Source organism: Capra hircus, unplaced genomic scaffold (genome assembly GCF_001704415.2).
Source record: "Capra hircus breed San Clemente unplaced genomic scaffold, ASM170441v1, whole genome shotgun sequence".
Lineage (NCBI taxonomy): Eukaryota > Metazoa > Chordata > Mammalia > Artiodactyla > Bovidae > Capra > Capra hircus.
In genome coordinates, this window is record NW_017195931.1 from 1 (window position 1) to 24,827 (window position 24,827).

Below are 24,827 nucleotides of genomic sequence, written 5' to 3' on the forward strand. Positions count from 1 at the left end.
TTTTTCAAGTATACTTTAAATACAAACAGCCACATGTGGCTGTGGCTGCCATACCAGACAGCACAGGTATAGAGAAAAAGCAATGCTGGAGTTGACAAAATGAATTCCAGAAGCTAGACGGTGACGAAGCCTTCGCAGGGTAGCCTGGGTTTTCAGCTGAGTTCACAGAGCAGATAACTTACCACCCTACGTCTCAACAGTCACCAAAAGGACTGGAGTCACGACGTTATCGATTTAAAGAGAATAGTGGGTATTGCACCCTCCCTTGTGATTTTTCATCTGTACTTTGTGTAACAAAGATTATAACATGTACACTTTGAAAAGGAGTGGAGAGAAAATGAGAAAATAAAATAGTACTAAGAGCTTAAACTTTTACAAAAGGCACTGATGAAACAAACAGAAGTAGGCTTTCAGTAACTTACTTCTGCATATAGAAAGATTGTTGTAGTTCTCAAATTTTTTTGCCAAAGCCTTTGTTCCTCATGAAATGCAGGACTGCTGGATTGGACTTCCTTAAACAAAAACAGTGATAAAAATTTCATTAAAAGCTCCATCTGCCAATCTTTTTAAAGCAACAGATATCCCCAACATCATTTATACAGATGGAAATCTATTAAAGTTTGTAAAGAGTAAAATAAGCCTAATTATGACTAAATTAAGCCTAAAATAAGCCTAATTATGAGGAGCTACTCCACGTCCAAGGTCAGGGGCAGCGGCCGAGAGAGAGCTACCCCTCATCTGAGGTCAGGGCCGGCCGAGAGAGCCAAGTTGGTGATGGACAGGGAGGCCTGGCGTGCTGCAATTCATGGGTCGCAGAGTCGGACACGCCTGAGCGACTGAACTGAACTGAACTGATGCCTAAAATAAGCCTGCTGCTCCTGCTGCTAAGTCGCTTCAGTCGTGTCTGACTCTGTGAGACCCCATAGACAGCAGCACCAGGCTCCCCATCCCTGGAATTCTCCAGGCAAGAACACTGGAGTGGGTTGCCATTTCCTTCTCCAATGCATAAAAGTGAAAAGTGAAAGTGAAGTGGCCTAATTACACCTAAAATAAGTCTAAAATTTAATTATGAGTTATCTTAACTTTCCACTGCAATTAATTTTTTTAGAAGCTGATATCCTGTAAAAATGGCTTTCCCTAAGCTCCCTCATCATTCTTCCATCTAAGGCTATTTGCACAGAAGATTTTTACTAGAAAAATCTCTCCCAATTAATCACTACCCTCTTCACTAAAGCTATTGTTCTGTATTTAGCTTTTTTTTAATTTCCATTTTCTTCTGCATTTTAATTCTCCTTCCTACAGGCTTCTGTCAATAGCATCAGTGTGTGAATTCTATAAACAATTCACCACCTTAGGAGTTGTGGTCCCAGGTTAACATCACAGAGGTGTTCCCCCAAGTCTTTCCTCTTCCCAGAGACACCTCTACACCCACTTCAAGTGCAAGAGGTTTTAGAAAAGGTGGAGGGCGTGGTCAACAAAGTTTTCATACCAACAATGAAAATCTACTTCATCTCCTCCCAGATGAATGAATTTATCTGGAAACACTGTACTAATTTCTTTGAAAAGTTTAGACAGGAAGCTGTAAGTTGAATTCAATATAGGGTTTATAGGTCCGAAAGTCCCAGATGGCTCTCTCGAGTGATAACATGGAGTCAGGACATCTTTCTGGCCTGGCAGGAAACATGGAGAAAGCAGAAGTTCAGGCACAAAGACAAGGTTCTGCACATTACTGTACTACTTTGTTTTTGTTGAAGATATATGTTATACAGAAAAAGATAAGCAGGTTTACTCAGAGTTACTTTGGTAATTTCTTCAGATAAGAAAAGGGAGAACTAATTCCTGAATTCTGCCCCTGTGCCGCTTTGCTTCCGTTTCCGTCAGCCTCTCTGAGGTGTTACCCATTTCAGATACTATCTCAAATACTGGTGGCTGGTGGTTTAGTCGCTAAGTGGTGTCCGACTGTTGCAACTCATGGACTGTAGCCCACCAGGCTCCTCTGTCCATGGGATTCTCCAGGCACGAATACTGGAGCCTTGTTGCCATTTCCTTCTCCAGGGGATCTTCCTGACCTGGGAATTGAACCTGGGTCTCCTTCACTATAGGCAGATACTTTACCAACTGAGCTACAAGGGAAGCCCATCTCAAATATTAAGGGCTCCCAAATTTTCAGCCAGTCTTCTCCCAATCTTCCTTTTCCTCAAGTTTCAATCCATATTTCAAATTCCCTGCTGAACACAATTAGCTTCACTTCAAATATAATCCAACAGGGCTTCCTCGGTGGGTCAGAGATAGAGAATCTGCCTGCCAATGCAGGAGACACAGGTTCGATCCCTGGTCTGGGAAGATCCCACACGCGGAGCAACTAAGCCCGTGCGCCACAACTTCCGAGCCCCCCTGCCACAACCAGAGAGCAGCCCCCGCTCGCTGCAACCAGAGGAGAGCCTGCGCGGCACAAAGACCCAGTGCGGCCCAAATAAATAAATACAACCTAACTGAAACCAGATTCTCTCCCCCAACTCCTTCTGTAGCTTCCCAGTTGTCACATTCTGGTAAGCCAGTCACCATCCCACCAAGTCTCTCGTCCCTCTCCTGCTGGACTCAGTCAGTTGCCAAGTTCTGTGGACTGTATTTCCAGAATGTCTCCCAGTTCAATACATTGTTTGCCATCCCTGTTATCAGCATTCTGCTCTCGGACCTTCACTTCCCTCTGCCACTTTCACCCAGGGTTCCCTGCACTGAGGACCCACCGTGTCCCTCTTCTACCCTGCAGCTCTCACTGGCTTCCATGCGTCCTGACGAAGCGCAAACTCCTCACCCAAGGCCTACCATGCTACTTTTTCAGACTTATTTCCCACTGTTCTCCAGGTCTATTCTAATAATTTTTATTGAACAATTATAAATGCTAGGTGCAGTGCTATGTGCTTTATATTCATTTTTTAATCTTCAAAAAACATGACATGATGGCTACTACTAATACACCATTTTAGAGATGGGAAGTCTGAGAATGAGATGTTCTGATAACTTGCGCAAGGTCACTCAGTTTATAAATGCGAGAAGTGAAAAGTGAAAGTGATATTCGCTCAGCTATGTCCGACTCTTTGCACCCATGGACTATAGCTGCCTGACTCCTCTGTCCATGGAATTCTCCAGGCAAGAATACTGGAGTGGGTTGCCATGCTCTTCTCCAAGGGATCTTCACCTCCCAGGGATAAAACCTGGGTCTCCTGCATTGCAGGCAGATTCTTACCATCTCAGCCACCAGGGAAGCCCATAAATGCCAGAAGCAGGACTCAAATCCCAGGCAGTCTCGCTCCAGAAGCGATTCTTAAGCATCCAATAGCAAAGAATGCGCCTGCAATGCAGGAGACCCCAGTTCGATTCCTGGGTGGGAAAGGTCCCCTGCAGAAGGGACAGGCTACTCACTCCTGGAGTGAGTATTCATGGGCTTTCCTGGTTGCTCAGATGGTAAAGAATTCCCCTGCAAATATGGAAGACATGGTTCATCCAGGGGTTGGAAAGATCCCTGGAGAACAGCATGGCAACCCACTCCAGTATTCTGCCTGGAGAATCCCCATGGGCAGAGGAGCCTGGGGCTACAGTCCAGGGGGTCACGAAGAGTTGGACACGACTGAGAGGCTAAGCACAGCCAGTACATACTGCTCTCTCCTGTGCTGTCCTCCAGCTAAATGCCTTTCCTGTTATTCCCTCTACCAGAAACAAGAATATATTCTTTGATGTCTCAAGAACATTTTAGGTGTTACTTCACTCATGTAACTGTTTAACTCACTTTTCACATTCTACTTGTAATCATTTCTTGTTTCCATTTATCCCTTGTGTTTATACTTTAGGCAATGCCTAGATACAGTGACCTGCTCACAGCAGACGTATACTAGTTATTGAATTACAACCATCAATAGTGCTACCTTTGTGCAAATCACAAGTAAGAACAAAATAAGCAAACACCAAGTCATGAGATGCAGGCGCACACGTGTTCACTTTTAGCAACTCAAAAACACACTCCTTACCTTTTCCCCAAGATGCCGTATGTCCAGGGCTGTCAAATTCTGGCAGGACGCGAATCCCTCGGAATCGGGCATATTCAATCACTGTACGGACATCGTTTGGTGTATAAACATGAGACAAAGAATAGCTTCCCTGCAAAAGTCACATTTATTAAAATTAAAATATATGAGCTGCTCATGGTTCTGTTTGTACTTTGGTATCTGCCAGCAGACTTTTCAGGTATCACAAAGTATTAAAGTCTTATGTGATGTTGGATGACTCATTTAAATTATCTGTTTACTGTATCTTATCAGTAAGCTCTCACCACACTTTGGGTTAATTCCAGATTTATTGACAGAACTATCTATTGACAGAACCAGTACCTTGTTTTAGCAATGTTTACCATCACGCTATTTCAACCTCATGTGACCGTATGACAAAATAGAAATAAAAGGTTCTACTCCAAAGTGAAAATTCTGAATATAATGCCCTTGTCAGTTTTAGAATCAAAATTCACACATTATTACAAAACATAGCTGTTGGCATTCAGGATCACTTTAATAACTGCCAGCAATAAAAATTCCCCTTGAGATGCCCTGATTTTATTTTTTTTAATTAAAGATTACCTTTGGTCCTGTTTTATGTTCTTGAAAAATTAGAAGTCAGTATCAGTGGAAAATAAAGGTCCATTAAAAATGTTACTATGGCACATCTCTCAAGGTATAAATACATAAATATAAATAAATGCTCACTCCTTAAAAAGTAGTCTTGTCTTCCCCAATCCCAAGAACAAATTTGTATTGAATCAAGAGCTGATCCCAGTTTATAGTAAATACAGGGGACAGAAGAACATATTGACACTGGAAAGACAATCAACAAAAACCCAGATTGTGGAAAACTACAGGACAAATTGAGCTTCGTTTCCTCAATGAAAATAATAAAAGAAAAATAAAAAGACATGGTCAGGGATGGGCACCCATAGAACAGATATGTTAACTGACCACAGTGTATGGAGTTTATTTGCATCCCACTGCAAATAAAACAATTGTTTTAAAGAAAAAGGCACTTGGGCATATAGGAATAATGATTGGCTATCTGGATTATTGCTAATTTTTTAGCTGTGATAAGAAGTTATTTTTAAACAGGCCTTTTTACCAATGAGAGATGATGTCTGAGATTACCTTCAAAATAATGGTGGAGGGGATATAGGTGTTGTAGGATGGGCCATTACTTGACTGAAGCTGAGCGATGAGGAAGTGGGAATTCATTAAGTCCTACTTCTGTATATGTTTGGAGCTTTCCATATTAAAAGCAAACAACAACAGGAGTGCTGCCAGGATTTCAATCCAAACCACATCAAAACTTTAAGGAAAGCTTTGGAATTGTGACCAGAGGACTGATTCAGGGTCTTGGATCTGCCCCTTCATAACTACAGCTCTGCATGAGGCATGCAGCTTCTCTTGCTGCCAGTGGCTAGCTCTGCAGCACAGGGGGCTCAGTGAGGCAGCAGGAAGGCCGGCGCCCTGCGCCACTGCTCCACAACTCAGTCAACTTGAACACTGCTAACACCATTATTTTCTGCGAAGGAGCCATTATCTCTTAAGATTCCCTACTTCATACAGTTTTTTAGAGAGAAAAGAAGTTGTCATTTACAGGATTCAGAACAATTCTGTTTAAAACACTTATACAGTTGGGCTACTTGATAAATATAATTATTTAACTTTATGTTAATCACAAAAGCTTCAGGTCTCCTACATCCATTAAGCTTTTAAATCTGTATTTCTGTAGCCCATAAATGTTTACATTTATGATAACAATTACAAAAGCAGACCAGTTTTGTGGACCTAAAATGTTCAGCAATAGCGTATTAAAATTTTTAAACCATGAATATCTAACTTTTACATTTAAATTATATTCATAATAAGAAACATTTAAGCTGCAAACTTCTAAGGAAACCATACCAAAATTTTCGTACACCAACAACAATAACATGAATTACTCACTTTATTGCTTAATTCAGGAAAAGTGATGCTCTGATAAGGGAAAGACTGGTCATCCACTATGTGCCAGTGGAGAACATTAAACTTATTAAAAGCCATGGCATCCTGCAAGCAAACAAGTTGAAAATTTATACACCTTAAGACCACAATGAGATTATCAACTCATACCTGTCACAATGGCTATTATCAAAAAGGACACAAGAAATGTCGGTGGGAATGTGGAGAAAAGGGAGCCCTCATAAACTCTTGGTGGGAATGTACACTGGTACAGACAACAGTTTGGATGTTTCTCGAAAGACTGAAAATAAAACTTACCATATGACCAGCAATTCCACCTCTTGGTATACATACCCCCCAAAACAGAAAAACTAATCTGAAAAGACACATGCACCCCAGTGTTCATAGCCGCATTATTTACAATTGCCAAGATACAGAAGCAACCTACGTGTTCATTAACAGATGAATGGATCAAGATGTAGTGTATGTAGTGGATAGACACAATGTAGTGGTATACATTTCTCTGTATATAATGGGATTCTACTCTGCAATAAAAAAGAATGAAATTTTGCTATCTACGAGATGGATGGACTTGGAGGACATTATACCAAGTAAAGTAAATCATACAGAGAAAGATAAAAACTGTGATAGCACTTGTATGTGGACTCTAAAACATACAACAAACTAGTGACTATGATAAAAAAGAAGCAGACTCAGAAAGACAAACCCAGGGGAGGAAAAGGAAAAATAATTACATATCACAGATATACATTCAATTTATTAATACTTACTATTCAGGATTGCTCCCAATGTGCCTGTTTCCTTTTAAAATTTCCTTTTCAACAAGGAAGATGTGAAAAGTATAAATTTCTTTTCATTTTTCAAAAAGCCTATATACAATTTATATCATAAATTAAAACTTAACTTTGCCCTACTGGAAGAGAGCCAGCTCATGAATTCCCAGTAGCTCTGGCTACCACTACTGTGGTGTTCGGGAATAGAGCAGAGGAAAATGGATTTACAATTCCCACAGTTCTGAGATTTTAGTGCCAACTCTTTCTTATAAATGAAAGAAATTCAGCACACACACAGCACAAATCCGAGTGACATTCTGCAGAAACTTTGGGGACACTGGACACTGATTTTATGTACACTCTGGAGGAATAAACAAGATAATATGTATGTAAATATAAAAGATGATATGAAGAAAATGGAAAATAAGTGGAGAGACTTTCCCTATCAGAGAATCAGAACATACAGCCTCCCTCCTCAAGATGCGGCAAGAAGGTGGAGCAGGAAGACCCTCTTACTCACCTCTTGCCATAAACACCAGGCAAAATTACAACTATTAAGAGTAATTACTGATGAGAAGGACCTGAAGACTAGCAGAAAAGATGTCTTCAGAACTCAAGATACAAAGATGAAACACAAGGGAGGCAAGTAGGTGGGTCAAGACCACAGTCCTGGGGTAGATGACCCACAAATGGGAGCTATCACAGTTGCAAAAGGTTCTCCCCAAAGGGGTGAGGAATCCGAGCGCCATATCAGGCTCTGCAGACCAGGGGTCCAACACTGGGACAGTTAGCCCCCAAAACATCTAGCATGAAGGCAGCAGGATTGAACACGGGAGAGCTGAAGGGCTACAAGAGACAGACTGTGCTTTTCAAATTTCACAGACTCTAGTTCCAAGGCACAGGCAGTAATTTTTAAGAAGCAGGGTCAGAACCACTTGCGGATGTTAGCCTCCCAGAGAGGCAGGAGACTACTGGGAATCCCCTTGGGAACAAAAGCTCTAGAGGGACCCATCTGGGGAGCTTGCTGACACTGGTGATGTCAAGTGCTATCTTGGAGTCCTCACTCTAGACTGTCAGCACCAGAGACTCAACTGCCATCAACAGGCCAGCGCCAGGCCCGGAAGCCAGTCCACAGGCAGCTGCCCCAGGGCCCAGCTCTGCCCACCCATGGAGCAGCAGCCCCCACAGGAGAAAGGGCCTGTTATATAGGAACCTTATGGTAACTACAAACCAAAAACCTATTAATAGGTACACACACAAAGAAAGGAATCCAGACATAACACTAAAAGATAGCCATCACATGGCAAGGGAAGAGAGCAAAGAAGATAAAAGGAACAAAGAGAACTATGGAAACAACCCAAAACAATGAACAAAATGACAGTACGTATATATCCATCAATGATAACTTTAAATGTAAACAGACTAAGTTCTCCAATCAGAATAGAGTAGACTCAGCCATAAAAAAATTGAAATCTTGCCATTGTGACAACATGGGTAACTCTAGAGGATATTATGTTAAACACATCAGAGATACGTCAGAGAAAGACAAATACCAAGGATCTCGCTCATCTGTGAAGCCTAAAAAGCAAAATGAAGCAAAAACAGACTCAAATACAGAGAATGGTTGCCAGGAGGGTAAGGGGGTGGGTGGAAAATAGGTGAAGAGGATTATGAGGAACGAACCTCCAGCTACGGCCAATAAATAAGCACTGGGAATGTAATAATATTGTGGTAACTATATGGGTATAGATGGATACCAGACTTATCCTGGTGGTCATTTCATAATGTATGCCAGTGTCAAACCATGATTTAGTATACCTGGAAGTAACAGAATATTGTATGTCAACTATATTCAATAGGAAAGAATCATATGTTAATTCATTCTTCAAGTATAAAATGAGATAAATGGAACATAAAAATGTATGTCAGTCTTTGGTAAATGAGATTATGGGATCACTATTTTAGGTATATCTATGTTCAAACTTTTTTTTACGCTAAGCCTGTATTTCTTTCATTAAAAATTACAATTATATCTTTTGAAGAAAAAATTAAGGTTTTAATGGAAATGTAAAAATAACTATTTTATAACATGCTATATTCATAAATGATTCGGTGAAGATACAGAAAAACTTCTTGACCCTTATAAACTGACAGTGATGGAGGGATGAACCAATAAAAAGTCAGTAAGAGAAGAGTTACGTCAACTTTGCTTCCCAGCTCCCACCACCTGAGGTTCCATATTTCTTTGGGACATTTTCTTAGTTATAAGCTGCTCTCAGATTCCTTTCTAGGCCACTGAAAAAACAGTAAATGGAAGTCACAAAATTAATGGTCAGTAATTGGAGATATTGGAGAAGGAAATAGCAACCCACTCTAGTATTCCTGCCTGGGAAATCCCATGGACAGAGGAGCCTGGTGGGCTACAGTCCATGGGGTCACAAGAGTCGGACGGAGTAACTCAACAGCAACAGCAGAAACCAGAGGTAATGTATTCCTCGTGAAGTCTCGACCCATGATTATTTGACAATTGAGATTTACATAGAGGGCCAATAGGCAGCATTAAAACTGAGTGTTTTTCTTAACAATGCTGACTGAATACTGGGTTAGCTTCCCTCCCACCTCAATGAAAACAAAAGGGTGGTTCCCTAGGGGAGCTCCCACTTCTCTGCAGAGGAAATTCATTTCTCAGGGAAGGGAGGGAAGAAAGTCCACTGCTCATACTTAGTATAGGGAAATATATTAGTGTATGGAAAATGAATCCCTTGTTCCAGCCAGCACAACAGCATAGTGACCAAACACAGAGTAACAACATAAAAGAGCACTTCTTCAGAACAGACGATAGATGAACATAATTACCTACCAGAGTTTTCAAAATAGTCTTAATGGGCAGAAAGTGCCTAGATGTATCGATTAAAATTCCTCTATGAGGAAACCTGGGAGAATCTACAATGTTGGATTCATTGGCAGTGAACTAAAAGACAAAAGAAAACTTTTATTTATTTTTAGAATTTTTCTCCAGTTCAATGATGATTACAGCTGTCTATGCAAGTACGGGATAAGAGATTAATTTAAAACCAAACAAAGTGTAAAAATTACATTTACCATCTAAGAGACACACTTGGGGAGAAAAAACATTCAGGAAGCAAAAATAGCTAAAAAAGTTTACATTTTTTTTATAGAATGTTTTATTATGTCTACCCAATAATGTTAGTAACATACAGTAATCATACTTACAGTCCCAGAAGAATGTTGATAAATCAACTGGCTAAAGGTCTCTAAACCTGAGGAAAATAAAATTTATAATTTATTGTATTAATTTATAAAGGAAACAATAAAAGATATATTATCCAAGCATAGAACCATAACCAGGAAAGGCAAATAAAATTAAACATGTTATACTCTGTAACATGCTCTCTAAAAATCAAGGCTCAATTTTTAAAAATCCCTGTTGCTATTAAAAAAAAAATGTTTTACTTAATTGTGCCCATACAGTTGTTTCTGTTGTAATGATAAACACAAAAAAATAGTGTTTTAAGAAAACAAAATTCTAGTTCCTTAATAAATTTATAGTATTATAAGAAAGAATTTTTATAATACAATATTATACGCACTTTAGAAGGTACCTAAATTTAACAGAGGGCAAAGAGGCTCAGAAAACACCATTGAAACTATAAAGGCCCAACTTACAGTGTTTTATTTTATAACAGCAGAGACTCTTTTTTTATGCATGTGGACTGTTCCCTATATTATAGGCCAATTCCTCTATCTAGCCTCGACTTTACCAAAATTCATGGTTCTAGCTGACAACTATATTGCCAAGGAAAATTTTAACCTAAGAATACAGGGATACTTCAGTTCCTTGCATTCCACAGATAACTGCGTTTTCTTACCAATCAAAGGTTTGAAGCAACCTTGCATTGTCAGATGATAATCAGTATTTTTTTCCAATTAAGTGTTTTTAAAATGGGGGAGGAAACAGCAACCCACTCCATTATTCTTGTCAGGGAAATCCATGGACACAGGGCCTGGTGGGCTACAGTCCATGGGGTCACAAAAGAGTCGGACACGACTTAACGACAACGCAACATTTTAAAATTAAGGTCTGTACCTATTTTTAAGACATAATGCGATTGCTCTGTACTGTTGAAAAACTACAGAATCGTGTAAGCATAACTTTTATATGCCCTGGGAAACCAAAATATCTGTGTGACTCCCTTTATTGAGATAGTCAGTTTACTGCAGCGCTCTAAGAACCAAACCCACTGTATCTCCAAGGCTTCCCTGTGGTACAAACTCCAAATAACAGAGATGTGACAACATACTACAAAACCACGAAAGATCAGGGAGAGACTGCTACGACCAATTACATGCCAACAAATTTGACAACTTAGAAGAAATGAATAAACTCCAGAGAGAACACCTACCAAGACTGAATGACGAAGAAACAGAATCAGAGACTCATTACTCGTAAGGAGATGGTAACAATAATAAAACATGTCCAACAAACAAAGGCCAGGACCAGAAGGCTTCAACTAGTGAACTCTACTGGAATTTAAAAAAGAATTAATTATTAGGATATGTCACCAAAAGCAAAAGAAATAAAAGCAAAAATTAACAAACGGGATGACACCAAAGTAAAAGCTTCTTCACATCAAAGGAAATCAACGAAAAGGCAATCTACCAAAGGGGAGAAGATATTTGCAAATTATGTATCTATTTAGGGGTTAATATATAAAGAACTCGCACAACCCAATAGCAAAAAACAGTCCAATTAAAAAACGGGTAGAAGATTGTGAACAGGTATATTTTTCAAGGAAGACACAAAAATAGCCAATAGGTACATGAGAAGGTGCTCAACATCATTAAGCATCAGTTCAGTTCAGTCACCTAGTCGTGTCCGACTCTTTGAGACTCCATATACTACAGCAGGCCAGGCCTCCCTGTCCATCCCCAATTCCTGGAGCTTACTCAAAGTCATATCCATTGAGTCAGTGATGCCATCCAACCATCTCACCCTCTGTCATCCCCTTCTCCTCCTGCTTTCAACCATTCCCAGGGTCTTTTCAAATGAGTCAGTTCTTCGCATCAGATGGCCAAAGTATTGGCATTTCAGCTTCAGAATCAGTCATTCCAATGAATATTCAGGACTGATTTCCTTTAGGATGGACTGGTTGGATCTCCTTGCTGCCCAAGGGACTCTCAAGAGTCTTCTCCAACACCACGGTTCAAAAGCATCAATTCTTTAGTGCTCAGTTTTCTTTATAGTCCAACTCTCACATCCATACATGACTACTGGAAAAACCAAAGCTTTCACTACACGAACCTTTGTTGACAAAGCAATGTCTCTGCTTTTTGATATGCTGTCCAGGTTGGTCATAACTTTAAATATTAACCATCAGGGAAAGGCAAATCAAAACCAGTGACCTATCACCTCACGCTTGTTAGAACGGCTATGATCAAAAGCACAAGAAATAACAAGTGTTGGTGAGGATATGCAGTAAAAGGATCACTTATATACTGTTCACGGGAATATAAACTGTTGTAACCACTATATAGCTACCGCATGATCCAGCAATTCCACCTCTGGGTATTTATCCAAAGAAAACAAAAACTCTAAGTCCCTCCACCCCAATAATGTACCTCTGTGTTCACTGCAGCATTAACTGCAATAGCCAAGATATGGAAACAACCTATCCGTCAAAGGATGAATGGATAAAGATATGGTGTGCATATGTATACAGTGGAATACTATTCAGTCACAGAAAGAAGGAAATCTTGCTATTTGTGACAACATGGATGGAACTTAAGGCCATTAGCTAAATGAAATAAGACAGAGAAAGACAAACACTACATGATCTCCATTAGATGTGGAATCTGAAAAACCAAAACCAAGCTCATAAATACAAAAAATAGATTGATAGTTACTAGAGGCAGGGGTAGGGGGTGGGCAAAATGGGTGAAGGGGATCAAAAAGTACAATCTTTCGTATATACGTAAGTCCTAGAGACGTGAGGCACAGCATAGTGACTGTAATTAATAAATATTGTGCTACCTATTTGCAAGTTGCTAAAAAGAGGAAATCTCAGAAGTTCTCATCATAAGAAAAACAATTCTTTTCTAACTATGTGTGGTGATGGATGGTAACTAAACTTACTGTGGTGATCATTTGCATTATATACAAATATCAAATAATTAAGTTGTAAAACTGAAACTAATATAATTTTATGTCAATTATACCTCAAAAAAATTAGGGAAGAATAAAATGTTCAAAGTTGCTTTGGCTATGCCTCCCTCCTACCCCCAAATACAGAATAACTTTGGAATTTTCTGTTAAGTGGCAGTACCCTCAAATATCATTTATGACACATTTGTTACTTTCATAGGCTGACAGTAAGTGGAAAATAAGGACTTCCTGGACTAGATTCACCAAATGCTCCCAAAAGTTCTCATGTGGATCAGGACAGAGATCAATAAAGCTGATTTCCCTAACAGGCCCCAGACAAGACAGGCAGACCAGACTGGTAAAAGTTGAACATCACATCCCATTATATGTAAATAATCTAGATGATAATATCTGTAGTTACATTTGCGGTAAGTCTCTATAGCTATTTTCATGTCACTATTTGAATACGATCACAATCCTACCATTATTACTATGACATAAAACACAGCATTAACAGTCGTTACTTTATTCTAAACAACACTCAACCTGAGTCACATCCAAAGCCTTCTCTCCTTTTAATTACTATAACTTTGGCTAGCTAGCTCACATTAGAGAAAATTATTCTTCTCCTTTTTCAAAACCATACTAATTTGGAAGCCAGTAAAACAAACTCTTATCCTCTTAAAAGAAGAGGTCAAAGCAGCTTTCCAACAACACAAGAGAAGACTCTACACATGGACATCACCAGATGATCAACACCAAAATCAGACTGATTATATTCTTTGCAGCCAAAGATGAAGAAGCTCTGTACAGTCAAGGAGCTGACTGTGGCTCAGATCACGAACTCCTTATTGCCAAATTCAGACTTAAATTGAAGAAAATAGGTAAAACCGCTAGACCATTCAGGTATGACCTCAATCAAATCCCTTATGATTATACATTGGAAGTGAGAAATAGATTCAAGGGCCTAGATCTGATAGAGTGCCTGATGAACTATGGACTGAGGTTTGTGACATTGTACAGGAGACAGGGATCAAGACCACCCCCATGGAAAAGAAATGCAAAAAAGCAAAATGGCTGTCTGCGGAGGCCTTACAAATAGCTGTGAAAAGAAGAGAGGCGAAAAGCAAAGGAGAAAAGGAAAGATATAAGCATCTGAATGCAGAGTTCCAAAGAACAGCAAGGAGAGATAAGAAAGCCTTCTTCAGTGATCAATGCAAAGAAATAGAGGAAAACAACAGAATGGGAAAGACTAGAGATCTCTTCAAGAAAATTAGAGATACCAAGGGAACATTTCATGGGAAGATGGGCTTGATAAAGGACAGAAATGGTATGGACCTCATAGAAGCAGAAGATATTAAGAAGAGGTGGCAAGAATACACAGAAGAACTGCACAAAAAAGATCTTCACGACCCAGATAATCATGATGATGTGATCACTCATCTAGAGCCAGACATATTGGAATGTGAAGTCAAGTGGGCCTTAGAAAGCATCACTATGAACAAAGCTAGTGGAGGTGATGGAATTCCAGCAGAGCTGTTTCAAATCATGAAAGATGATGCTGTGAAAGTGCTGCACTCAACATGCCAGCAAATTTGGAAAACTCGGCAGTGGCCACAGGACTGGAAAAGGTCAGTTTTCGTTCCAATTCCAAAGAAAGGCAATGCAAAAGAATGCTCAAACTACCACACCAAGGCACTCATCTCACATGCTAGTAAAGCAATGCTCAAAGCTCTCCCAAGCCAGGCTTCAGCAATACGTGAACCGTGAGCTCCCTGATGTTCAAGCTGGTTTTAGAAAACGCAGAGGAACCAGAGATCAAATTGCCAACATCCGCTGGATCATGGAAAAACCAAGAGAGTTCCAGGAAAACATTTATTTCTGCTTTATTGACTATGCCAAAGCCTTTGACTGTGTGGATCACAACAAACTGTGGAAAATTCTGAAAGAGATGGGAATACCAGATCACCTAACCTGTTTCTTGAGATATCTGTATGCAGGCCAGGAAGCAACAGTTAGAACTGGACATGGAACAACAGACTGGTTCCAAATAGGAAAAGGAGTACGTCAAGGCTGTATATTGTCACCCTGCTTATTTAACTTCTATGCAAAGTACATCATGAGAAACGCTGGATTGGAAGAAACACAAGCTGGAATCAAGATTGCCAGGAGAAATATCAATAACCTCAGATATGCAGATGACACCATCCTTATGGCAGAAAGTGAAGAGGAACTAAAAAGCCTCTTGATGAAAGTGAAAGGAGAGCGAGAAAGTTGGTTAAAAGTTCAACATTCAGAAAATGAAGATCATGGCATCCGGTCCCATCACTTCATGGGAAATAGATGGGGAAACAGTGGAAACAGTGGCAGACTTTATTTTGGGGGGCTCCAAAATCACTGCAGATGGTGACTGCAGCCATGAAATTAAAAGACGCTTACTCCTTGGAAGAAAAGTTATGGACCAACCTAGATAGCATATTCAAAAGCAGAGACATTACTTTGCTGACTAAGGTCCTTCTAGTCAAGGCTATGGTTTTTCCTTTGGTCATGTATGGATGTGAGAGTTCGAACTGTGAAGAAGGCTGAGCGCCGAAGAATTGATGCTTTTGAACTGTGGTGTTGGAGAAGACTCTTGAGGGTCCCTTGGACTGCAAGGAGACCCAACCAGTCCATTATGAAGGAGATCAGCCCTGGGATTTCTTTGGAAGGAATGATGCTAAAGCTGAAGCTCCAGTACTTTGGCCACCTCATGCGAAGAGTTGACTCATTGGAAAAGACTCTGATGCTGGAGGGATTGGGGGCAGGACGAGAAGGGGACGACAGAGGATGAGATGGCTGGATGGCATTACTGACTCGATGGACGTGAGTCTGAGTGAACTCCGGGAGATGGTGATGGACAGGGAGGCCTGGCATGCTACGATTCATGGGGTCGCAAAGAGTCGGACACGACTGAGCCACTGAACTGAACTGTTGTTTGAATAAATAAATCAAATGCAGAAAGGACATGCTTGCTCTTGAAGGTGGCAAGAGGGGACGCATGATAAAACAAAACCTAACTGGAGCAGATCAGGGCCATTTATGACTCTATGAATATTACAGTCCAAGAACATCAAGGAATCGAGCACTATGAATGCAATAACCTTCAGACATTTGTAGAGGGTCCAGTGATCTTTCATTAAGTGGTATATATAAATGATCTTTCTTTAAGTGGTATATACAGTACTTAATGGAAATTTTTTTTGAAAATACCCAAAAATCTATAAAGGGCCCAAGGAAGCAAAGTTTTGCTATTAATGTGCTTGATTTCCCAAAGTGGCAACTGAAACTATTTCCTTACTAGAAAATAACAATGAAACTACAAAGAACTTACCTCGTAACACTCCCCAAACTCTGTTGGCAGTGAGCTTAGCCACTGGTTCTTGCACAAGCAAATTATCTGCATTGGAAACAGAAACATGTTCCTCGTGTGGTGACAGATGGTAACATTTTACATTATGTACAAATAGCAAATCATTATGTTGTAAACCTGAAGCGAATATAATGTTATGTCAACTATACCTCAAAAACCAGGAAAGAATAAAATGGTCTCTGCTTCATCATCACCCTCCACGGCCCCCACCACTCAGGGTGTCACGTGACAGCTGGTGACACCCAGGGAAAACACACCTATCCACAGCTAGTCATCAGGTGACAGTCTTCTGACAAGGCAGCCTTTCCATCAGAAGAACAGAGTCACGAGTTAGTATGTGTAAAAATGGACAGAAATACTGAATCACCACGTTGTGTAAGGGGAATGAACATGGTGTCCAAAGGTAATTGTACTTCAAAAACAAGCAAGCTCACAGAAACAGATAAGACTCTTGGTTACGAGAGGCGGTGGTGACTGGACAAAGGCAGGCAAAAGGTACTAACTTCTGGTTATAAGATAAATAAGTACACGGGACGTAATGTACAACAGGATGAACATAGTCAGCACGGCTGTATGCTACACATGAAAGCTGTTCAAAGAGTAAATCATAAGCGTTCTCATCAAAAAAAAAATGTTTTTCTTTAATTTTGTATCTGTATGAGATGGACGTTCACTAATTTCCTGTGATAATCATTTCATGATGTATGTAAGTCAGATCATTATACTCTACAACTAGACTTTCATGGTACTGTGTGTCAGTTATGCCTCAATTAAACTGGAAGAAAAAAAATGTTTGCTGTTAATCCCTCAATGATATACAGTACATTTTGCAAAACATATAGCTATTTCTGGGTCATTATTTCTCCTGAGCTCCAAACCTGTTTCTCCAGCTGCCTTCTTTATATACTCACTTAGAAGTCCTGTGAAAAGTGAAAGTTGCTCAGTCCTGTCCGACTCTTTGCGATCCCATGGAGTTCTCAGTCCATGGAATTCTCCAGGCACGAATACTGGAGTGGGCAGCCTTTCCTGTCTCCAGGGATCTTCCCAACCCAGGGATCGAACCCAGGTCTCCCACATTTCTTGGGGATTCTTTACTGCCAAAGTCACATGGGAAGCCCAAGAATACTGGAGTGGGTAGCCTACCCCTACTCCAGGGGATCTTCCTGACCCAGGAATCAAGCCAGGGTCTCCTGCACTGCAGGCAAATCCTTTACCAGCTCAGCTGCCAGGGAAGCCCCAGAAATCCCGTAGGTTCTTCCTTAAACTCCACAAGCCCCAGACTGGACTCTTCCCTCTTCCCACTTGCTGGGCTCTGGACTCATCCCCTCCCGACTCCAGCCAGCCAAGCAGCTCAAGTCAGGAACCTGATGTCATCTCCATGATTCCTCATTCTCCCTTACTGGCGAGTTCACTCCCGCTACCCCTCTACAGAGCAGGGTCTTACTTAAGCTAACAATTTAAGTCAAAAGGGCAAACTCATCAGTGCCCCTAATTTCTTGATGAAGCCTCTGGTATCAGTCTTGCACCCTGTAAGACCAGAGTTTTATCTACTCCGGCCGTTCTCTCCCTGTGCCCCCTACTTGCCCTGTACCTAAAACCCCTAACATTGTCCTGAATCTTCCTTAACACTCACTTGCTGGGACCTTGCTGGTGGTCCAGAATCTGCCTTCTAACGCAGGGCATAGGAGTTCAATCTTTGGTTGGCGAACTAAGATCCTGCATGCCGAGATGCAACTGAGCGCACGCAGTGCAACTAGAGGTTGCCCCAACAGTCATTTCAGTGTTTAGAGAGCCTTCTCCTGGAGTCATCCACAGATAGTGTAAAGCACCAGAAAGCACAGAGGTTGAAAGCTAAAGGGATGTGACAGGGAAGACTCTGCCAGAGCAAAGACACTCGAGGGCTGCAGGTCCATGATTCAACATGCTATCTCTGCTTCATCATCACCCTGCACCACCATCACCCAGGGTGTTGCATAACAGTTGGCTACACATAGGGAAAACAGCTCTATCAACAGCCAACAATCAGGTGACAATCTTCTGACAAGGAAGCCTTTCCATCAGATGAACAGTCGAGAGGTAGCTAAAGGCCAGGCTAAGAACGGTATTGCTGTTATGACCACAGTCGAATCACGATTCCTCCCCTCTATTAAATCCTTAGTTTAAGCTCCCTAAGTAGAACTCACCATTTCACTGGTCACGGTTTAAAACCAGCTCTTCCCACATTCCAGTTCTGAGATCTCCTGGAATCAGTCAGCACAAAGACTTATCTAAGACCATTAACATGTGGCATATACCTGATGCCAATTATTTTCCAACAGCTGAGGACTGGCTGATATTTAAAAGGATTCTGATTCAACCCAATGCAGAAACCACACATATAAAGCAATAAGGAGGGGACTGTGTTTCCTAAATATATGGACAAATAAGCTATAGAATTTTTATTCCACAGCCAAAATTCTTAGTCTTAACACCGATAAGCTCCCTGAGGTGGAACGAAGGCATCTTTCTTTCAATGACCCCTTTCTATACTTTTTGCACCACACTGTTGTTTTGAAGGGTATACATGCAAATAACAGCAATGGATTCCTCTTTTTAGAATAATAAAATGTTACAGGTAAGACTAAAATCCCCTTTGAGATGCCCACTGAACTCCCCCTACTTGCGCAGAGGAAACAGCAGGGCTTTCCTGGGCCCTGTTGCATCCACGCGGCAAGAAACAGATGCTTCCTCATGCGCACCTCCTTGTATTTCTGCTGGTGTGTAAGTGGGACCCCCTGTACACACTAGGATATATCCCCCCTTGTCCAACTCAGCAATCGATCTTGGCAAGTTCCCCATGTCCTTCTATCTCCACTTCTTTTCTAAGTATTGTGTTTACTGGCGTGTGCTGCACTGGGTCTCCGCTGCTGCGCGTGGGCTGTCTCTAGCTGCGGCGGGCGGGGACTCCTCTCGAGCCGCAGTGCACGGGGCTCTCGCTGGGGCCGTCTCTTGTGCAGAGCACAGGCTCTCAGGCACGCAGGCTTCAGTCGCGTGGCTCATGGGCGCAGTAGTTGTGGCTGTGGGGTTTAGCTGCTCCTCAGCAGATGGGGTCTTCCCAGATCAGGGTCAAAACGCGTGGCCTCTCTCTTGGCCCGCAGATTCTTAAACACTGGACACTAGAGAAGCCCTGTAACTCCACTTGTTCATTCTCAATTGCTGAAGAGTATTCTCTAGAGTCAACTGACAAGATATATGCAGCCATTCTTCTGGTGATGAACATTCGTTTTGCTTATAAACGTTCACTGTGGCAGACAAACCACAGAGAACATTCTTGATGTATGTAATCACTTCTCTGTGGTAGAAATTAGTCTATATCTGGTTCTGAGGAGGTGCCTATTTCTATTTTACTTGATGTTGCTGTTAACACTCATCCAGCTTCTCCAAGATTTCCTCATACCCTTGGACAACGGTTGATATTTGGACAACGGTTGATGTCTTGTTATTTCCATTTGTGTGTTACCTCTCTCATCATCATCAACAACTAGTTTAAAACTAGTTTATCCTTTAACCAGAATATTTTCATGGTTAGTTTATCTCCAGAAGTCTCCCTTTCAGAAAAATGGGGTTTGCAAAGCTGAATGCAAGACAGACTGTAACTCCCCAGTCTCGACACATTCCATCATTTGTATTTTACAATATGTCATTGTACTGCCAGTCAGCAAAGATTCCTTGGTAATTTGCTGATCATTCCTCAATTCAGATTGCAAAATCTAATTCATAAAGTGTCTGAGTGCTAACTGTCAACTCACATGACTAATGTGGGCAAACTATCATGATTCTAAGAACCAGCCACAGAATGGAAGAGAAATGAAGTTATTTTGCAAAAAGATGTTACCAAAGCATCAAAAATCTCATCTCTAATCAAAAAGATGAAGAGATGGACTTTAACTGTCTGTGAGGCAGCCTGAGAACAAAGGGGTTACTCTCTTCTCTAAGATATGCATTTTCCTTTCTATTTTGACACCTGACTCACCAGCCTGCTTGTTCTGCACTAATCTTAAATCACCCATTGCTCCTTTGATTCCTTGATACAATTCCATGTAATTTCCAGTCAGTACATGCTATGAAAAAGGTCTGCGCATCTGTTTATTCTTTCTAGAACAAGTTAGGAAAAAGCCTCGGAGAGTAATATTTTATGCAGACAAAAAAATCACGTAGCTAAATGTTGATTATATTTTCAATCAATATAAATGAAGATGGAATATAAATATAATATAACATAAATATAAATGAAAAGTGAAAAACTTCACCCTCTCAGTTCTGCATTATCTCTGCGTCAACTTAATTATAAACAGAAACCATGTCAGGACGTCTCTGGAGGTCCCGTGGGTAAGCCTCTGTGCTTCCACTGCAAGGGGCACAGGTTCCGTTCATGGTCAGAACCTAAGATCCCGCATACTGTGCCAAAAAAAGAGAACGAAAGATCATGCCTATAAACACAGGCTTAATTTCAAAATAAACTATCTAGATGTCTTAAATTAAGGGATAAGCCAAGTAACTTTTGGCACATCCATACAGTTGGTAGAACATTATTCAGCCACTAAAAATGCTGTCATTGAAAAATATTTATTGAAATTCATGCTCATACACAAAAAAGAGGCTTGCCAGGTCGTACTAGTGGTAAAGAACCCGCATGTCAATGCAGGAGACATGAGAAATGCGGGTTCAATCCCTTGGTTATGACGATCCCCTTGAAAAGGAACGGCAAACCACTCCTGTATTCTAGCCTGGGAAATCCCATGGATAGAGGACCCTGGCAGAGTACAGTCCATGGGGTCTCAAAGAGTCAGACCGACTGAAGCAACTTAGCATAGCACATGCAAAAAGAAAAATAGAAAAACCAAATGTACAGAACTAGACCCCTTTTTCATGCCATTCTTTATCTTATGCTTTTATTTATATCTATGTAAAACATTCAAACTCTGCAAAAAAAAAAAATCTAAGTAACAAAGGTGAACTCTGAGTGCTGGATTATTAATAATTTAATTCCTCTTCTTCACTTACTGTACTTAAAGATTTCCTGCAATGATTATGTTTGAGTTTTGCCATCAGACTTTTAACAGTAATTAGTTAGTCATTTATTATTGCCACATGTGCAGCATGTGGGACTTTCGTTCCCCATCCAAGGATCAAACCTGTGCTCCCTGCAGCAGAAGTGCAGAGTCTTAACCTTGGACCGCCAGTGAAGTTCCCTAAGGGTTATTTTTAAAAATAATAATTATAAACTCACTGGTTAAGAGCTCACAATAGTTCATGGAGTAGAGTCAGCTTCTGGCCCTCGAGTCTGTAACAAGCAGCTTTGTGAACAGTCTATTCCCATGACATAGGTACTCACAAGACTCATCCGAGGTGATGCTGGGGAAACTGTCACACTCTGGGTCCATGATGACTGAGACTTCAAGTTTCTGTAACTCCATTTTCCTTGGAACATTATCAGAGCCAAGAGGCCACTTGTCGAAACCAAAAATATAGGCATAATACCTGTGTGAGAGAAATTGAAACAAATTTTCAAACCATTGTTGTTCATTCGCTATGTCAGGTCTGACTATATGACTACATGAAGTACAGCACACCAGGCTTCCCTGTCTTTCACTAGGTGTGTGAAGCTGGGTGTACAAGCTCATTCTGACCAGTGATGGGGCAGAGATGGGAGGAGGGTGGGAGGAAGCTTCCTCTCCGAGGTGAGCACCAAGAAGAAAACTTTCTCTGTACATGACACCTACACAAGTATCAGCCACACCAAAGAAAGCAGGTCAGAGATGACAAGAATACAGATTTCCTAACGATACTGCTGAGCCACGTAGCCAACTAGCCCTGAAATCCTGCCCGCTTTTGGACTTCTCAATGTGTGAGATTCTTTACCATCTGAGCCACCAACGGCTGAGTGATTCAAGATTGAGAAAGGAGGAGACAGGGCTGTCTGCTGTCACCCTGGTTCCTTAACCTGTATGTTGAGCACATCATGAGAAATGCCGGGCTGGATGAGTCACAAGCTGGACTTAAGACAGATGGGAGAACCTCAGATACAGGGATGACGCCACTCTAATGGCAGAAAGAGAAGAGGAACTAGAGAGCCTCCTGCTGAGGGTGAAGGAGGGGAGAGGAAGAGCTGGCTGAAAACTAAACATTAAAAAAACTAAGATCATGCCATCTGGCCCCATTAGGTGGTGGCTGAGACATTAAGTCGAGTCTGACTGTTATGACCCATGGACAGTAGCCTGCAAGGCTCCTCTGTCCATGGGATTCTCCAGGCAAGAATATTAGAGTGGGTTGCCATTTCCTTCTCCAGAGAATCTTCCAGACCCACGGATTGAACCAGGGTCTCCTGCTTTGCAGGCAGATTCTTTATCAAATGAGCGACTGGCTCATCACTTCACGGAAAATAGAGGGGAAAAGGTTGAAGTTAGTGACAGATTTCCTCGTCTTGGGCTCTTAAATCAGTGCGGATGGTGACGGTAGCCATGAAATTGGAAGACATTTGTTTCTTGGCAGGAAAGCTATGACAAACCTAGACAAGTGTGTTTGAAAAGCAGAGACATTACTCTGTAGAAAGGTCTGTATAGTGAAGGCTGTGGTCTTCCCAGTGGTCACGTACGATTGTGAGAGCTGGACTGTAAAGAAGGCAGAGTGCCAAAGAACTGATGCCTTCAAACAGTGGTGCCTTCAAACAGTCTTCAGAAGAAGACTCCTGAGAGTCCCTCGGATAGCAAGGAGATCAAATGAGCCAATCCTAAGGAGATCAACCCTGACTATTCACTGGAAGGACTGATGCTCAAGCTACACTATTTGGGTCATCTGATGTGAACAGCTGACTCATTGGAAAAGTCCCTGATGCTGGGAAAGACTGAGGGAGAAGAAGAGGATGTCAGAGGAGGAGATGGCAGGATGGAATCACCAAGGCAATAGATATGAACTTGGGCAAACTTCAGAAGATGCTGAGGGACAGAGGTCTGGCGTGCTGCCTCCGTGGGGTCACGGAGAGTTGGACACAACTGGGCAACTGAACAACAGCAAAAACAACATATGAGGTAACAGGTTTTCTCTTTGCTCAAGCCAGACTGAGCCGGAACTCCTGTTACCTTCCAACAAAAGTATCCCAGCTAATAACAACCAAAGAATCCTCACTAGGGCCTGGGAAAATTTACATTCTGCTGGCACCCGACTATCAGAGGAAGAGGGTAGCAAATAAACATTTGAAGGTACTAGAAGATAAAAGATCACATAGTCTTCAAAGCCTAAGATATGCAACAGATTCTGAGAAGCCAGAAGGCTATATAAGCTACTTATATATAAGACTGTCTTGCATTTTTTCCAGGGAAGTAAGGAGAGATGGGAAAGTTCTGATGAACTTGGAAGTGTATGGAAGTTAACCAGTGAGACAATGAAAGAGATAAAGGTGCTGAGGGAAATCATTAGCTTAGGAAAATCTTTTTATAATTTAAAAATACATTATTTATTTACTTGGCCGGGCTGAGCCTTAGTTCTGGCATGTGGGATCTAGTTCCCTTACTGAGGATTAAACCTGGGCCCCTGCATTGGCAACGTCCAGGAAGTCTAAGCCCCTGAACCACCAAGGAAGTCTCAATCGAAAAATCCTGACAGATTCAAAAGGAAATGAAGATCACTAAACTGTATAGCTAAAAATGGCTAATACAGCAATCCTAAAATTACGGCATCTGGTCCCATCACTTCATGGGAAATAGATGGGGAAACAGTGGAAACAGTCTCAGACATTATTTTTGGGGGCTTCCAAAATCACTGCAGATGGTGACTATAGCCATGAAATTAAAAGATGCTTACTCCTTGGAAGGAAAGTTATGACCAACCTAGATACTGAAAAAGCAGAGATATTACTTTGCCAACAAAGGTCTGCCTAGTAAAGGCTATGGTTTTTCCAGTAGTCATGTATGGATGTGAGAGTTGGACTGTGAAGAAAGCTGAGGCTGAAGAATTGATGCTTTTTGAACTGTGGTGCTGGAGAAGACTCTTGAGAGTCCCTTGGACTGCAAGGAGATCCAACAGTCCATTCTAAAGGAGATCAGTCCTGGAGTGTTCATTGGAAGGAATGATGCTGAAGCTGAAAACTCCAATACTTTGGCCACCACATGCAAGAGTTGACTCATTGGAAAAGACTCTGATGCTGGGAGGGATTGGGGGCAGGAGGAAAAGGGACGACAAAGGATGAGATGGTTGGATGGCATCACCGACTCCCAGAGTTCACTCAAACTCATGTCCATCGAGTTGGTGATGCCATCCAGCATCTCATCCTCTGTCATCCCCTTCTCCTCCTGCCCCCAATTCCTCCCAGCATCAGGTCTTTTCCAATGAGTCAACTCTTCCCATGAGTGGCCAAAGTATGGAGTTTCAGCTTAGCATCAGTCCTTCCAATGAACACCCAGGACTGATCTCCTTTAGAATGGACT

At 41.4% G+C, this 24,827-nt stretch overlaps 1 protein-coding gene across 1 annotated transcript; it reads right to left on the reverse strand.

Annotated features, from left to right (window-relative positions):
- Window positions 1-418: 418 nt before the first annotated feature.
- Window positions 419-21,883, reverse strand: LOC108634972 (beta-hexosaminidase subunit beta-like). The gene is given in 8 exon segments (XM_018045292.1): window positions 419-512; window positions 1,490-1,670; window positions 4,026-4,155; window positions 6,006-6,107; window positions 9,654-9,764; window positions 10,028-10,074; window positions 16,327-16,392; window positions 21,740-21,883. Coding segments are annotated over 8 exon segments (813 nt in total). The 5' UTR covers window positions 21,822-21,883.
- Between the last annotated feature and the right edge of the window lie 2,944 nt (window positions 21,884-24,827).